Source organism: Ornithorhynchus anatinus, chromosome 19, assembly GCF_004115215.2.
Source record: "Ornithorhynchus anatinus isolate Pmale09 chromosome 19, mOrnAna1.pri.v4, whole genome shotgun sequence".
Lineage (NCBI taxonomy): Eukaryota > Metazoa > Chordata > Mammalia > Monotremata > Ornithorhynchidae > Ornithorhynchus > Ornithorhynchus anatinus.
Genome location: NC_041746.1, coordinates 1,335,574 through 1,351,958, shown reverse-complemented (window position 1 = coordinate 1,351,958; position 16,385 = coordinate 1,335,574). Strand labels below are relative to the sequence as shown.

Here is a 16,385-nt window from a genome sequence, read left to right as displayed (position 1 = left end):
CCCCTTTTAGAGGTGGTCTTTCCCTCCCCCCTTTGAGGCGCTCTTCCCCCCCTTTTAGAAGTGGTCTCCCCCCTTTTAGAAGTGGTCTCCCCCCCTTTTTGAGGCGGCCACCCCCTCCTTTACAGGTGGTCTTTCCCTCCCCCCCTTTGAGGCGCTCTTCCCCCCTTTTAGAAGTGGTCTCCCCCCTTTTGAGGTGGTCTTCCCCCCCTTTTAGAAGCGGTCTCTCCCCCCTCCTTTTTGAGGCGGCCTCCCCCCTTTTAGAGGTGGTCTTTCCCTCCCCCCTTTGAGGCGCTCTTCCCCCCCTTTTAGAAGCGGTCTCCCCCCCCCTTTTGAGGCGGCCACCCCCTCCTTACAGGTGGTCTTTCCCTCCCCCCCTTTGAGGCGCTCTTCCCCCCTTTTAGAAGCGGTCTCCCCCCTTTTGAGGCGGTCTTCCCCCCCCTTTTAGAAGCGGTCTCCCCCCCCTTTTTGAGGCAGCCACCCCCTCCTTTACAGGTGGTCTTTCCCTCCCCCCTTTGAGGCGCTCTTCCCCCCTTTTAGAAGCGGTCTCCCCCCTTTTGAGGCGGTCTTCCCCCCCCTTTTAGAAGCGGTCTCTCCCCCCTCCTTTTTGAGGCGGCCTCCCCCCCTTTTAGAGGTGGTCTTTCCCTCCCCCCTTTGAGGCGCTCTTCCCCCCCTTTTAGAAGCGGTCTCCCCCCCCTTTTGAGGCGGCCACCCCCTCCTTTACAGGTGGTCTTTCCCTCCCCCCCTTTGAGGCGCTCTTCCCCCCTTTTAGAAGCGGTCTCCCCCCTTTTGAGGCGGTCTTCCCCCCCCCTTTTAGAAGCGGTCTCTCCCCCCTCCTCTTTGAGGCGGCCTCCCCCCCTTTTAGAGGTGGTCTTTCCCTCCCCCCTTCGAGGCGCTCTTTCCCCCCCCTTTTAGAAGCGGTCTCCCCCCCCTTTTAGGGGTGGTCTTTCCCTCCCCCCTTAGAGGTGGTCTCCCCCCCCCCCCGCGCTGAGGTGGTGTTTCCCGGGATGGGCGGCGCGCGGGCGGCGCGTTTCCATGGAGCGGGGGCGTGTCCGGCGCGCGCCGCGCCTCCCCCCCCCCCCCCGGCGCCGCCTCACGTGAGGGAGGGAGGGAGAAGGGAGGGAGGGAGAAGGGAGGGAGGGCGAGGCCGCGCCCGCTGAGGCCCCGCCGCCCGGACAAAGGGTGAGTCTCCCCTCCCCGCAGCGCTTAGCGCAGCGCTCCCCCCCCCCGCCCCTCGCAGACACCCCTCCCCCCCCCCCCGGGAGGGAAATTCATCCTGAAAGAAGAGGGGGATCCCCCCTCCCCCCAAGGACTTCCGGTCCGGGGGGGGGGGGCGTCTCTCCCCAGCGCTTAGGACAGGGCTCTGCACATCGTAAGCGCTCGATAGGATGGAATGAATGAATGCGCGAATGAATGAATGAAGGGGTCCCTAGGCGAGCCCGTGGTTGAGCGGGGATGGTCGCGATCGGGTGCCCGGTCGTCCTGGCCCCAGCGCTTAGGACAGGGCTCTGCACGTAGTAAGCGCTCCCTAAATAGGATGGAATGAATGAATGCATGCCTGCATGCATGAATGAATGAAGGGGTCCCTAGGCGAGCCCGTGGTTGAGCGGGGATGGTCGCGATCGGGTGCCCGGTCGTCCTGGCCCCAGCGCTTAGGACAGGGCTCTGCACGTAGTAAGCGCTCCCTAAATAGGATGGAATGAATGAATGCATGCCTGCATGCATGAATGAATGAAGGGGTCCCTAGGCGAGCCCGTGGTTGAGCGGGGATGGTCGCGATCGGGTGCCCGGTCGTCCTGGCCCCAGCGCTTAGGACAGCGCTCTGCACGTAGTAAGCGCTCCCTAAATAGGATGGAATGAATGAATGCATGCATGCCTGCATGAATGAATGAAGAGGTCGGGCCCTATGCGAGCCCGTCGTTGAGCGGGGATGGTCTCGATCTATTGCCCAATTGTCCTCTCCCCAGCGCTTAGGACAGGGCTCTGCACACAATAAGCGCTCCATAAATAGGATGGAATGAATGAGTGAATGAAGAATGAATGAATGAATGAAGCGCTCCCTATGTGAGCCCGTTGTTGAGCAGGGATGGTCTCCATCTGTTGCCCAGTGGCCCTTCCCAAGCGCTTAGTACAGTGCTTAGCGCTCAATAAATAACATTGAGTGAATGAATGAATGAAGACTCACTATGCGAGCCTGTTGTTGGGCTGGGATGGGCTCTGTTGCCGAGTTGTACACTCCAAGCGCTTAGTACAGTGCTCTGCACACATAAGCGCTCCATAAATAGGACCGAATGAATGAATGAATGAATGAATGAATGAATGAATGAATGAATGAAGCGGTCCCCGTGCGAGCCCGTTGTCGGGCAGGGATGTTCTCCATCTGTTGCCCAGTTGTCCTTCCCAAGAGCTTAGTACAGTGCTAAGCGCTCAATAAATAGGATGGAACGAATGAAGCGCTCACTATGTGAGCCCGTCATTGGGCAGGGATGGTCTCTGTGGCCGAGTTGCACTTTCCAAGCGCCTAGTGCAGTGCTCCGCACACAGTAAGCGCTCAATAAATACGATGGATTGAATGAATGAAAGCCTCGAAGGGTTGGCGTCCTCCTGCGGGACGCCCCCGGGCGCTTAGTACAGCGCCCTGCCCCGCCACCGGTGATGGAGCGATTGATTCGAACCGCGCCCGGTCCTTAGGAGGTGCCCAATAAATAGCCCCGAGTGACTGGACAGGAGGATCCCGGGTTCGGACATACTTGCTCCTGGGCCGGGTGGGAAAGGGGGGAGGTGCCCAAAAGGTAGCTCGAGTGACTGGACAGGAGAATTGGGGTTTGGCCACACGTGCCTCTGGGATGGGTGGGAATCGGGGAAGGCGCTCAGTAAATACCCTCGAGTGATCGACTAGGGCAGGAGAATTCAGGTTGGGCCGGGTGGGAAAGTGGGGGAAGCGTCTAGTAAATACCTTCAAGGAGTCAACTGGGCAGAATTCCGGGTTTGGCCATATTTCCCCGTTGGCCCGGTGGGAAAGACCGTGAGCCCGGTGTTGGGCAGGGATGGTGTCGTTCTGTTGCCGAATTGTCGGTTCCAGGCGCTTAGTACGGTGCTCTGCACATGGCGAGCGCTCGATAAATACCAGGGAACGAAACGAACATCAGAGCGTGGATGCGTAAGGGGCCGAGGGCCAGGTGACGATCGATCGATCGATGGAGTGCTGAGATCCAAGCGCGTGGGTGATCCGGAAGGGAGTGACCCCCCGATGATAATGATAATAATAATAAGGTTGGTATCTGTTAAGCGCTTACTACGTGCCGAGCACCGTTCTAAGCGCTGGGGGAGACACAGGGTCATCGGGTGGTCCCACGTGAGGCTCACCGTCTTCATCCCCATTTGACAGATGAGGGCACTGAGGCACAGAGAATGATGATAATAATGTTAATAATAATAATAATGTTGGTATTTGTTACGCGCTTACTATGTGCCGAGCACTGTCCTGAGCGCTGGGGTAGACACAGGGGAATCGGGTCGTCCCACGTGGGGCTCACAGTCTTCATCCCCATTTTACAGATGAGGTCACTGAGGCCCAGAGAAGTGAGGTGACTCGCCCACGGTCACCCAGCCGACAAGTGGCAGAGCCGGGATTCGAACTCATGAGCCCTGACTCCGAAGCCCGTGCTCTTTCCACTGAGCCACGCTGCTTCTCCATAATACCATGCCATACCGTAATGTTGGTATTTGTTAAGCGCCTACTACGTGCCGAGCACTGTTCTAAGCGCTGGGGGAGATACAGGGTCAGCAGGTCGTCCCTTGTGAGGCTCGCGGTCTTCATGCCCATTTGACAGATGAGGTCACTGAGGCACAGAGAAGAATAATAGTAATAATAATGTTGGTATTTGTGAAGCGCCTACTAGGTGCAGAGCACTGTTCTAAGCGCTGGGGGAGATACGGGGTCAGCAGGTCGTCCCACGTGAGGCTCGCGGTCTTCATGCCCATTTGACAGATGAGGTCACTGAGGCACAGAGAATAATAATAACGTTGGTATTTGTTAAGCGCTTACTCTGGGCACAGCACCGTTGTAAGCGCTGGGGGAGATCCAGGGTCATCAGGTGGTCCCACGTGAGGCTCACGGTCCTCATCCCCATTTGACAGATGAGGGAACTGAGGCCCAGAGCAGTGAAGTGACTCGCCCACAGTCTCACAGCCGACGAGTGGCGGAGCCGGGATTAGAACCCACGACCTCTGACTCCCGAGCCCGGGCTCTTTCCGCCGAGCCACACTCAAATCCGGGATGGGGGGAGCGTTCAATTAAATGGTATTTATCGAGCACTCGCTATGCGCACAGCACCGTACTAAGCGCTCAGCGTGCACATCGCGGGGGGCAGGGGAAGTGGCCGCCGATTCTGCTTGCGTGGTTAAAAGAGTGATAAAAATGTCGGTATTTTTTCAGGTCTTACCCCGGTGCCGTTCTAGACCAGGCTGCTTCTCTCCCGAGCGCTCGGCACAGTGGCCCGCACGTAGTAAGCGCTCCGTAAATACCGTTGATCGGTGTGTAGACTGAGCACCTGCGGGGTGCAGGGCACTGGGCCGGGAGCTTCTGCACCCACCTGCCGTCAATAAATATTATCGATTAGGGGAGGAAGACGGCGTAGCGGATAGACCCCGGGCCCGGGAGTCGGAAGGTCGCGGGTTCTAATCCCGGCATTCGCTGCATGGCCTTGGGCGAGTCGCTTCACTTCTCTGGGCCTCAGTGCCCTCATCTGTAAAATGGGGATTGACACCGTCACCCCCCCCCCCCCCCCGCCGTGGGAGCCCAGCCCGATTTCCTTGTATCCACCCCAGCGCCTAGTACGGTGCCCGGCACCCGGTAAGCGCTCAACAGATACCACAGTGATTAGAGAAGCGGCGTGGCTCAGTGGAAAGAGCCCGGACCCGAGAGTCCGAGGTCACGGGTTCGAATCCCAGCTCGGCCACTTGTCAGCCGTGTGACCGTGGGCACCTCGCTTCACTTCTCTGCGCCTCAGTTCCCTCATCCGTAAAATGGGGATGAAGACAGTGAGCCCCACGTGGGACGACCCGATTCCCCTGCATCTCCCCCAGCGCTTAGAACGGTGCTCGGCACGTAGTAAGCGCTTAACAAAGACCGACATTATTATTAACTTCTCTGTGCCTCTGTTACCTCATCTGTCAAATGGGGATGAAGCCTGTGAGCCCCACGTGCGACCCCCCGATGACCCTGCCTCTCCCCCAGGGCTTAGAACGGGGCGCTCTGCACGTAGTAAGCGTTTAACAAATACCAACATTATTATTATGATTAACTCTTCTGTGCCTCAGTTACCTCATCTGTAAAACGGGGTTGAAGACTGTGAGCTTCAGGTGGGACCACCTGATTCCCCCGTATCTCCCCCAGCGCTTAGAACAGTGCCGTGCACATAATAATGTTGGTATCTGTTAAGCGCTCACTCTGTGCAGGGCACTGTACTAAGCGCTGCGGGAGATACAGGCTCATCGGGTCGTCCCGCGTGAGGCTCACGGTTAATCCCCATTTTCCAGACGAGGTCACCGAGGCCCAGAGAAGTGACTCGCCCGCGGTCACCCGGCCGCCAGGCGGCCGGGAGTCGAACCCGCGACCTCTGACTCCGAAGCCCAGGCTCTTTCCACCGAGCCGCGCTGCTTCCCCGACCGGATCCCGGCCGCCCCGCGGAGGAGGACGCTGAGGCCCGAAGGTTTCGCCTCCGGCGCCGCCCCTCCCTGTCGGTCCGATGGAGCGCCGACTCCGGGCGGAGCGCCGTCCTAAGCGCTTATCGATCCAGTGGTGTTTACTGGGCGCTTGTTAGGGGCAGGGCACCGTGCCGCAGACTTAGGCCCCGACGAGGGATCGGTTTACGTACGGATTCCTTTCTGTCTTTCTTTCCCCTTCGGAGGGTGAGCTCCCGGGGAACCGAGATGGTGTCTTCCTCCTTTATCGTCCCCCCCCAGGCGCCCCCGGTAGCTCTCAGTAAATACCGTGGCTTGATCCGTGACTCATCTCCTCCTTTCAGCCGTCGTCCCCTTCGGCCCTCCGTATTCCCCCCCCCCCCCGTTTCTCCTCCGCGACGTTTACCGGATACCGAACGCTCAAGCGCCTACTACGTGCCGGGCACCGTTCCGAAGCGCCGGGGTAGATCCCAGCTCATTTTGCAGACGAGGGAACCGAGGCCCAGGGAAGTTGATAATAATAATAATAATGTTGGTATCTGTTAAGCGCTCACTACGTGGCGAGCACTGTTCTAAGCGCCGGGGGAGACGCAGGGGAATCGGGTCGTCCCACGGGGGGCTCGCGGTCTTCGTCCCCGTTTTACAGGTGAGGGAACTGAGGCCCAGAGAAGTGAAGTGACTCGCCCACGGTCACACGGCTGACAAGTGGCAGAGCCGGGATTCGAACCCACGACCTCTGGCTCCAACGCCCGTGCTCTTCAGTTAAGGGGTACGGCGTGGCTCAGGGGAAAGAGCCCGGGCTGGGGAGTCGGGGGTCGGGGGTTCGAGTCCCGGCTCTGCCACTTGTCAGCCGTGTGACCGTGGGCGAGTCACTTCACCTCTCTGGGCCTCAGGGACCTCATCTGGAAAATGGGGATGAAGACGGCGAGCCCCCCGTGGGACGGCCCGATGACCCTGTGTCTCCCCCAGCGCTTAGAACAGCGCTCGGCCCATAGTGAGCGCTTAACAAATACCAACATTGTTCCTAAGCGGCTCGCCCGAGGTCCCACAGCGGACAGGTGGCGGAGCCGGGATTAGAACCCGTGTCTTCTGACTCCCAAGCCGGGCTCTTTCCACTAAGCCCCGCTGCCTCTCTGGATCCGTCTCCACCGGACGGCCACACCCTGATCCGGACGATCTTGGGGGTTTTCTTTGTGGCGCTTGTTGAGCCCTTCCTGTGTGCCAGGCACTGTACTAAGCGCCGGGGTAGTCCCAAGGCAGTTAGAGTCGAGGGAAAGAGGGGTGCGATGCCTCCCCCGAGGCGGCGGGGCGGGGGCGGAGCCAGGCCTCCCCTTCTCCTCCCTGTCCCCCCCCCCCCCCCGGATGCCCACGGTAACAATTACGTCGCTATCTAAGCGCTTACTATGTGCAGAGCACCGTTCTAAGCACTGGGGTGGATACTGGGCGTTGTCTCGGAGGAGCGGAGCCGGATGGCCGGCCCTCCGAGGGGTCGGCGTTCCACGGAGGACGTGGGGCCCGTCGCTCATTCGGCCGTATTTATGGAGCGTTTACTCCGTGCAGAGCACCGTACTAAGCGCTTGGAACGGACAACCGGGCAACAGAGACCGTGCCCGCCCAACGACGGGCTCCCAGTCTAATCGGGGGAGACGGACGGCAGAGCGGAACGGAAGAGATAGCGTTTGAAGAAAGTTATTTTACGAACTGAGTACATCTTCTCGCGTTTACGAGGTGCTCGGGAACAACTTCCCTCAGTGCAGCGTAGAGCTTTTCCCCGTGTTGATGTAAAACCGTCGCGGAGGCATTTCCGTACAGTTCCTCCAAGCTGAGAGCGCCGCCGTTCTCACGCCGGATCTCCCGGATGGCGTCTTGCCGAAGGTTCCCACCTGCCGTTTCCCTATTTTGCGTCCGTAGTCGTCGGAGAGGCCCGGATCCGCATCCCGGTGTCCTTCCGGCCGCCCGTCCCTTTACTGGGACGCGGCGGGGCTCAGTGGAAAAGAGCCCGGGCTTCGGAGTCGGAGGTCACGAGTCCGACTCCCGGCTCTGCCCCTTGGCAGCCGTGCGACTGTGGGCGAGTCGCTTCGCTTCCCCGGGCCTCAGTTCCCTCATCTGTAAGACGGGGATTAACTGCGAGCCTCACGTGGGACAATCCGATGACCCCGTATCTCCCCCAGCGCTTCCAACGGTGCTCGGCACGTAGTAAGCGCGTAACGGATACCCACGTTATTGTTGTTATTATCACTCGGGTTCGACATGGTGGCGCCTGTGTCCCCTCCTCACACCGGCCTGCGCCGCGGCGACGGCCTTGGGTCCCCACACTCCCCCTCCTCCCTCGCTTTTCCCTCGCAGGTGAATCCCGGCCCGCCGATCCAGCCCGCTCCTCTTCCCCGACAGGGGCGAGCCCGCGGCCCCGGCCTCGTTGACTCAGGCCCCTCCCCGAGCCCCTCGGGCACCCGCGGCCCCTCTCCCACAGGTAAGGCGGCTCCCGCTTTGAGCTGGAGGGTGGGGGCACCCGGGGGGGGGGAGGGGGGGGTCCCGGCCGGCGATCCCTCGACCCTCTCCCCCCGGCCGTTTCAGGACGGGCAGGATGAAGGACATCATGTCGAACAGCAGCACCACCAGCGTCTCCCAGGCCCGGAAAGCCGTGGAGCAGCTCAAGATGGAAGCCTGCATGGATAGGATAAAGGTGGGCCCGGCTCCTCTTCCCGGGGATGCGGAAATGCGGGGGGCGGTGGAAACCTGAAGCCAACTCTTTCCCCTGGGGCGATTCATTCGGTTGTACTTACTGAGCGCTTACTATGTGCGGAGCGCTCTACTGAGCGCTTGGACTGTACATCGGGGCACCGCTCCCCCGCCGAGGGGTGAGGACAAATGCCGTCGGGTTTCCGGTCGCCCCGGGAGGGTCGTCCGGAGCCAACGAGGGGCAGCCCCGCGGCTTTATCGGTTTTTCTCCGAGGGGGTGGGCCAGGGTGGACAGGGAACCTCTCCTGCCGGGCGGTCGGGCCGGGGCCGGGGAGGACGGGACTGGCCCTTGCAGAATCCTCCTCCTCCTCCTCCTCCTCCTCCTCTCTAATCCCGGCTCCGCCACCCGTCCGCCGCCTGACCCTGGTCACCTCACGTCTCCGGGCCTCAGTTCCCTCATCTGGAAAGCGGGGATGAAGTCTGCGAGCCCCATGTGAGACGGGGGCTGTGTCCAACCCGATTTCCTTGTATCTACCCCGGTACTTAGAACGGTGCCTAGCACAGGCGTAAGAAGGGCTATTGTTACTGTTGTTATAATAATAGTAATGTTGGTATTTGCCAAGCGCTCACTACGTGCAGAGCACTGTTCTGAGCGCCGGGGGAGACACAGGGGAATCGGGTCGTCCCACGTGGGGCTCACAGTCTCCATCCCCATTTTACAGATGAGGTCGCTGAGGCACAGAGCCGTGAAGCGACTCGCCCACGGTCACCCGGCTGACGGGTGGCAGAGCCGGGATTCGGACCCGTGACCTCTGACTCCAAAGCCCGTGCTCTTTCCACTGAGCATTGCGCTAACAGCTGGAGAGAGCGTACGAGAAGCCAGGCCCCTAGGGATGAGAGGTCGGATGATAACAGTGATGATAATAGTATCAGTGGTGTTTGTTAAGGATGAACTGTGTGCCGAGCACCGTGCCGATAGATCCAGTTCCCTGTCCCACCTAGAGCTGCCAGTCCGAGCGGGGGTCGAACCCCCCATTTTACAGATGAGAGAATCGAGGCGCAGAGGGGTGAGGCGGCCCGCCCGAGGCCGCAGCCGGCCGGTGGCGGAGCCGAGACAAGAAGCCAGGTCTCCCGAGTCCCTGGGCCCGCGCTCTCACCCCCAGGCCACCCCGCGCTCATTTCTCCTCTTCTCCGCCGTCACGGCGGCCTGCGGACCCCTCCGAATCGCAGCCCGTAGACGTGCCGCCGGGTCACCGGATGAGCGGGGGAGACGGTCGGGTGATTCGACGCTCCTAATCATCTCTGACCCAGACTCTGCAGAGCTAAAGAGGTCGGAAGCCAGGCTCATCGCCAACCGCACAGAGAGAGCCGGGGTAATTAGGGCGTAGGAGAGGAGACGGGAGAGGGGGCAAACGGCGTACACAGCAGGCTGGGAGGAGGGAGGGATTTCACCCGACACGGGGCTGCACGGTTCTCGATCGATGGAGTGACGGATGACTGAGGGTTCGAGCCTCGTCTTCCCAACCCCAGAGGGTCTGTTGGAAGACGGGCGAGGGGAAAAGCCAGACGGACGGGAGACGGGCCGTTTCTCCCCGATCCTCGATCTGGTGGAACGCGGAGTGGAGGGGGTGGGCGCGTTCCTCAGACCGCTCACCGGGCAAGGTGGCGGTTAGCGTCCGGAGGGGGGCGGAGGGAGCGTGGGGGCGGAGGGGATTTTGTCCGCGAAAGAAGGAAGGGACGAGCAGGGCGGCGAGGGGGATAATGACGGGGTGAAGCCGAAGCGAGTCCGGAGGCGGGGGGGGGGGGGAGCCCGCCGGAAAGGAAGAGGGAAGGCGACGACGCCAGAGAGAGGGAGAGGGGGAACGGCCCGGGTCGGGTGGGGGAGCGGAAGCCGAGCCGTGAGGGCGGCGGCGGCGGCTCCGGAGGAGGGCCGGGGGAGGGGACGCGGGGGCCCGGCCCATCCGAGAGGAAAGGGGCCCGCGCCTGGGTTGGCGTTCGGACGGACCCGTCCGCGCCGTCCCCTCCTCCTGGCGCCCCGACCCGCAGGAGGATAAGAAAAACTCCGGCATCTGTTAAGCACTCAGGCGCTCTACTATGTACGATAGATAATCATAATAATCACGACGTTCGTGAAGCACTTAATAATAATAATAATAATAATAATGTTGGTATTTGTTAAGCGCTTACTATGTGCCGAGCGCTGTTCTAAGCGCTGGGGTAGACATAGGGGAATCGGGTCGTCCCACGTGGGGCTCACAGTCTTCATCCCCATTTTACAGATGAGGAAACTGAGGCACAGAGAAGTGAAGTGGCTCGCCCACAGTCACACCGCTGGCAAGTGGCAGAGCTGGGATTCGAACTCATGAGCCCTGACTCCAGAGCCCGTGCTCTTTCCACTGCGCCACGCTGCACACCGTACTAAGCGCTGGGATAGATACAAGGCGATGGAGTCGGACACAGCCCTCATCCCACTCGGGGCTCCCGGTCCTAATCCCGATATACCGGGTGTGGTTTTAATACGGCTTTAGAGGCGGGGAGCGTGTCGGACCGTCAGGTGGGAAGGGCGAGTGAGCCGGGAAGCCCGGGGGAGGACGTGGGCCGAGGGTCGGGGGCCAGGCGGACGAGGTCGGGGTCCAGCGAGTAGGTCGGCGTTAGCGGGGCCAAGGCCGTTCCTGAGGAGCGGGGAGACGACGAACCGATCGCCTTTTTGGAAGAGTGGGCCGCGTGTCGGAGGGAGGCGTAGACCGGAGCGGCGAGAGGCAGGAGGCAGGGAGGTCAGCGAGGAGGCCGATGGATTAATCAGGGGTGAGTGCTTGGATCGGAGTAGTCACGGTTCGGATAGAGAGGAAGGCGTGGACTTTGGCGACAGGTTGAAAGGGAGTTGAGTTGAGAGTAATGCCAAGGTCCCGGGCCCGTGAGACGGGGAGGAGAGTGTTGCCTCTAATTTTGGGAAGCGGGCGAGTCACTTCACTTCTCTGTGCCTCGGTTACCTCATCTGTAAAAAGGGATTCAAAACTCTGAGCCCCACGTGGGGCAACCGGGTTGCCCCGTATCTCCTCCGGCGCTCAGAACAGTGCTCGGCGCGTAGTAAGCGCTCAATACCAACATTATTATTATGGGGGAGGGCTAGGTTTGGGCGGGAAGGCGAGGAACTCCGTCCCGGACCTGTTAAGTGTGAGAAGTCAGTGGGACATCCATGGGGAGATGCCTCAGAGGCCCAAGGGGGTGCGAGGCCGCGGCGGAAGGAGAGAGGTCGTTCTGTGCCCGGCACTGTGCTGAGCACTGAGGTGGATCCTGGAGAGGCAGATCGGATAGAGTCCCCGGGGGCCCCACGGGGGCCTCTCAACAGAGGATGGAGGGAGAGCAGGTTTCTTACCTAGTGCGAGGCACGTAGCAAGTGCTTAACAGACACCATCATTATTAATATTATTATTATTAACTACATTTTACCGACGAGGGATCGGTAGCCTGGGCCACAAGCGTCGGCACGCTCTCGGCCGACCTTCCTCCCTCCAGAGAGACGCAGCCTGTTGGAAAGAGCGAGGACCTGGGTTCTGATTACGGCTCATCCGCCTGCCTTCCGGGTGACCTCGGGCAAGTCTCTTTCCTCCGCCGTGCCGTAGTTTTCCTCATCCGGAAAACGGGCAGAAGATACCGGTGCTCCCTCGCGCCCGGACCGCGAGCCCTACCTGGGACAAAGGAGCGGGTCCGACGTGATCGGCTTCCAGGCCCAGGCCTCGGGACGGCGCTCGGCACACAGTAGGCACTCGACGGTAACGATGAGGGTGATGTTCGTTATTATTAAAGCAGAGGCAGAGCGGCCTCCAAGGGTTTCCCCGAGGCCCCGCTGGACACGCTGGAGCGGCGGAGAAGTGGTCGTCGTCATGCCATCTGCCGCGCCCCCCCCCCCACCACGAGATGCCAGTAGTCCCGGCCCCTTCAGCGGCACGGAGGCTCCCGATTACGGTGCCGTCTTCTGAGGGGGACCTGGGCTAAGTTGGGCCGGCTGCAATCGCCCCGTCTTGCCCCGACACGAGAGCGGTATAATTCCACGGCTCCGCTCGGGCCTCCGATGGTTTTCGACCCCCGCCCTCGGGTCCCGCTGGCTGTTGAGTGGCGAGAGGAGCCGGGCGCTGGGCGCGTTCGCCGGCTGGGCCGGACGGGAGGGGTCGGGGGGAGCCGGGCGGCGGCGGCTAGAATCGTGTCTCCTCTCTCTCCGGGGCCCATCGGGGTGGGTTTCGTGAGCAGAGGAACGCCACGAACGGGCCCCTTATCGGCCGAGACGAGGAGCGGCGTGGCCTAGTGGATAGAGCACCGGTCTGGGAGGCGGAGGAACTGGGTTCTAATCCGACCCCGCCGCATCTGCTGGGTGACCCGGGCAAGTCGCCTCGCTTCTCTGTGCCTCAGTTACCTCGCCTGCAAAATGGGGATTAAGATCGTGAGCCCCACGTGGGACAGGGACTGTGTCCAACCCTATTTGCTTGTATCCACCCCAGCGCTTAGTACGGAGCTTGGCACAAAGTAAGCGCGTAAGTACCTCGATCATTATTATTGCCCAAAATAACAATAATAATAATAAAGTATCCAGGGTTTTAAAAGGTAAAACCCCCGAAGAATGGAAAACTTGAACCAGATTCTTCGTCAGGAGCGGCGTCTACTGAGAGCCTTCTGTGTGCAGAGCACTGTCGTGGACACCTGCCCCGTGACCCCCCTCGGTCACCTCGCGCCTTGGGGAGCCTCAGAATGAAAGCCGTCCCGGGCCACCATTTTGCAGACGCGCAGCGTTCAGGGGCGTGCGCGCGCCTGCCCGATCGTTCGCCCGTGGAGGTGCCCAGGTGCCGATCTAGGAAGACGGGCTCTTCACCTCGGCGCCGGCCCGAGAGCTGGAGAAACCCGGGCCCTGGGCGGCCGGGTGGGTGGTGACGATAATGCCCGCGGTATTCGTTAAGCTCTTACTCCGCGCCAGGCATCGTAATAAGCGCCGGGATGGATACGAGCCCATCGGGTTGGCCACGGGCCCTGTTCCACCCCCATCTCCGCCCCCGTTTTCTAGATGAGGTAACCGAGGAAGTGATCTGCCCGAGGCCACACGATAGACACGGGGTGGAGCCGGGGTCGGGACCCAGGTCCCCGTGGCTTCTCACGGTCTCTTGTCCCGGAACGAGCCGGGGAGAGCCCGGGAGCTCCGCCGGTCCTGCCCAGATGTCGGTCCCTTAAGCCGGGGGTTCCCACTTGCACCCCATATCAGGCTGCGGGGGCTCGGTGGGCCCGCTTTGGGCCCCCCACGGTTTGGTTTCCTCTGCCCGCCCCCCTCCTCGGCCCCGCCCGGCGCAGCGGCCCTAACGGAGGCCCCCCGGGTCCTGTCTCCCCTCCAGGTGTCCAAGGCCGCGGCGGACCTGCTGGCCTACTGCGACGCCCACCTCCGGGAGGACCCCCTGATCATCCCGGTGCCCGCCTCGGAAAACCCCTTCCGAGAGAAGAAGTTCTTCTGTACCATCCTCTGAGCCCGTCGGGGATGAGAACGCCTCCGTCGCCCGCCCGGGGAGAGCCCGCGCGGCCCGTGCATGCTTTGTAGCCTTAGAGGACCGTGTCCTCCTCCCCGTCCCCCTCCGCCGGGCCGCCCGGGGAGTAGGCGAGGCCGCCGCGGAGGCCTCCCTCCCCTCGCCGCGGTCGGCGAGCCGGGCGGGGGGCCGCGGGCTCAGTCCCGCCTGGAGCGGAGAGACCGGGCGACGGACGGTCCCCGCCCGGGGTCGGGCGGAAGGCCGTCGGGGGCCGCTACCGCCGGCCTCCCGCGACTGCCGGCCGGTGCCGAGGCCCCCCCTTTCCCGGCCCCTCCGCTCCTCCGAAGGTGGGGAGGGGCTGCCGGGCCCTCCCCACCCCGGGCGTCCCCGGCACGTATCGGGGGGTCGGGGCGGGGGCGTTGTCGTCGTCGTGGTGTTTCTGCCTGCCGTTTTCCCGCCTGTAAATGGCCCCCCTCCCGCCCCCGTGGATGTGAGTGAGTATCGTAGTAAATTTGACTATAAACTCCAGCGGTGACTCCGGCCCGCTTCCCGGCGTGGGGCTGTGGACCGTCAACCCGCCTGCCTGGCTCGGGCACCCGCCCCCTCGAGGGGCGGCGGTCGGTTTTCCTCCTCCGTCGCCGCCCTTCCTCCGTCCCCGGCTCGGGCCGCCCGCTTCCGACCTGCCCCGGGAGGAGGGCGGGGGGCCGCGGCGCGAGTAGAAGGCGCCCCCGTCGAGGTTACTTGGATTGGGTGCTCTACAGTTAGTATCAGTAATGCTCAGTGAGCAGGCTTGGGGCACGGGGCGCTGCACCGAGGCACCCCCGTCCCCGCCCCCCGGTTAGACGTTTCCGGCTCTGGCCCCCGATCTCCCGGAGGGGTGGAGTCACGGCCGTTTGGCCAGAGCCGCGGGCGAGAGAGATGACCGAGGGATGGGCGGCTTTCCTTTGCCGGCCATCTCCTAACCCGGAGGCCCTCCAGAGGTGCTACCGGAGGGGAAAATGATCCAAGCACGGGCAGCTGCCGGGACGGGGGGACGCTGGGCATCCGGGCAGCGCGACAGATGGAGGAGGAGGAGGAAGGCAGACGGCAAGCAGCTCTCGGGACCTCAGTGCCGTAGGGCTAAATGGCAGAGCCCTCTCCCCTCAAGGGTAAGGCAAATGTGGGCAAGTACTCTGAGCCCCGAGATTTGGGCCGCGGGGAGGGGTGGGGGGGGTCCGATCCTTCCCCCCCACTCTCCTGCGGAACCACAGGCTTCTGGGCTTAGCCCAGGGGGAGAGAGGAAGAAAGTGTGTGTGTGTGTGTGTGTGAGATAGGCATCGGTGGAACCCATCGAAGGATTCCCGATCGCGATCCAGGCAAAGGCCCCCCGCGTCCTCCGGCAGACCTCCCGCAGGCACCCCATCGTTTTTCTCCAGAAGATCACGGGCCCACTTGGGCCCGACGGACAAACGAGCTCCCAGCGGGCAGCTTGTTTCCGGCAGTCGGCCCCAGTCAGGGTGTTGGAGCAGCATGGAGCCGCCCCGCAGTCTTTTGATGTGGGTGAACGGAGCGGGGGGGTGGCGAGCCGGGGGCGGGGACGGGAGGCGGTTCAACGTGCAGAGTCTGTCGGTGATTCAGGAGGCCCGGTATATCCAGGCGAACAAATCCCCGAGCGGTCCGTGGAAATGACACGCACGTCGGGGCCGTAGGTGGCTTTTAGGAAGCGATGGGGGAAAGCTTTCTGGAGGAGGTGGGATTTTAGGGGGCTCTGAGGGGTGGGGAGAGAGCGGCATGGCCCAGCGGAAAGAGCGAGGGCCTGGGAATCGGAGGACCTGGATTCTAACCCCACCTCTGCCAAAAAATTGCTTGCTAGGTGACCTCGGGCAAGTCACCTCACCTCTCCTTGCCTCAGTTCTCCTGTTCTCCCTCCTGCTTCGACCCTGAGCCCCACAGGGGACTAGGTCCAACCTTAATTCACTTGTGGCCACCCCGGCACTGAAAATGGCGTTTGACACGTGGGAAGCGCGTAACAAATACCATAAAATGGAGTGGGGGTGGGAGAGCTGTGACTAGAGTGTGAAGCGGGAGGAAGGTCCAGGGAGGGGAATCTCCTGGTAGGCATCCAATTCCTAAATTGGTAGCAGCGTGGGGCGCCGATGGCAGGGACCACCGAGATGCCACGGGATCAGCGGTGCCTCCTCCTCGGCCCTTCCCGCCGCCAGGCTTCGTTTCTGAGCAAGGCCCCGGGCCCGTGGCCACTTCCCCCCGGACCCGATCCCCGAACTCGGCACCTAGGACGCCCTTCATCCACGCCCTAATTATCGCTATCATCGTTAGCCCGGTCTTCCCGTTAGGACCAAACTCCAGCCTTCTCCGAGGCCGTTCTCTTTCTTCACCCCCCCCGTCCGTCCCCCGTCCGTCCCCATCCCGACTACGATCTTAGGTTTGCTTCCACCGAGGAAGTCCGAGAGAGAACAGTTCTTTAAAAAAAAAAAAAAAAAAAGGCAAAAAGTGATCTTCCTACTCGCTGAGATACCTTTAGGG

At 61.9% G+C, this 16,385-nt stretch overlaps 1 protein-coding gene across 1 annotated transcript; it reads left to right on the top strand.

Moving 5' to 3' along the window:
• Nucleotides 1–1,111: 1,111 nt before the first annotated feature.
• On the top strand, nucleotides 1,112–14,390 carry GNG4 (G protein subunit gamma 4). Its single transcript, XM_029046970.1, has 4 exons — nucleotides 1,112–1,179; nucleotides 8,029–8,152; nucleotides 8,257–8,365; nucleotides 13,737–14,390. Exons 3-4 carry the CDS (start codon nucleotides 8,267–8,269, stop codon nucleotides 13,863–13,865), a joined length of 228 nt encoding a protein of 75 aa, XP_028902803.1. The 5' UTR covers nucleotides 1,112–1,179; nucleotides 8,029–8,152; nucleotides 8,257–8,266; the 3' UTR covers nucleotides 13,866–14,390.
• Nucleotides 14,391–16,385: the final 1,995 nt, after the last annotated feature.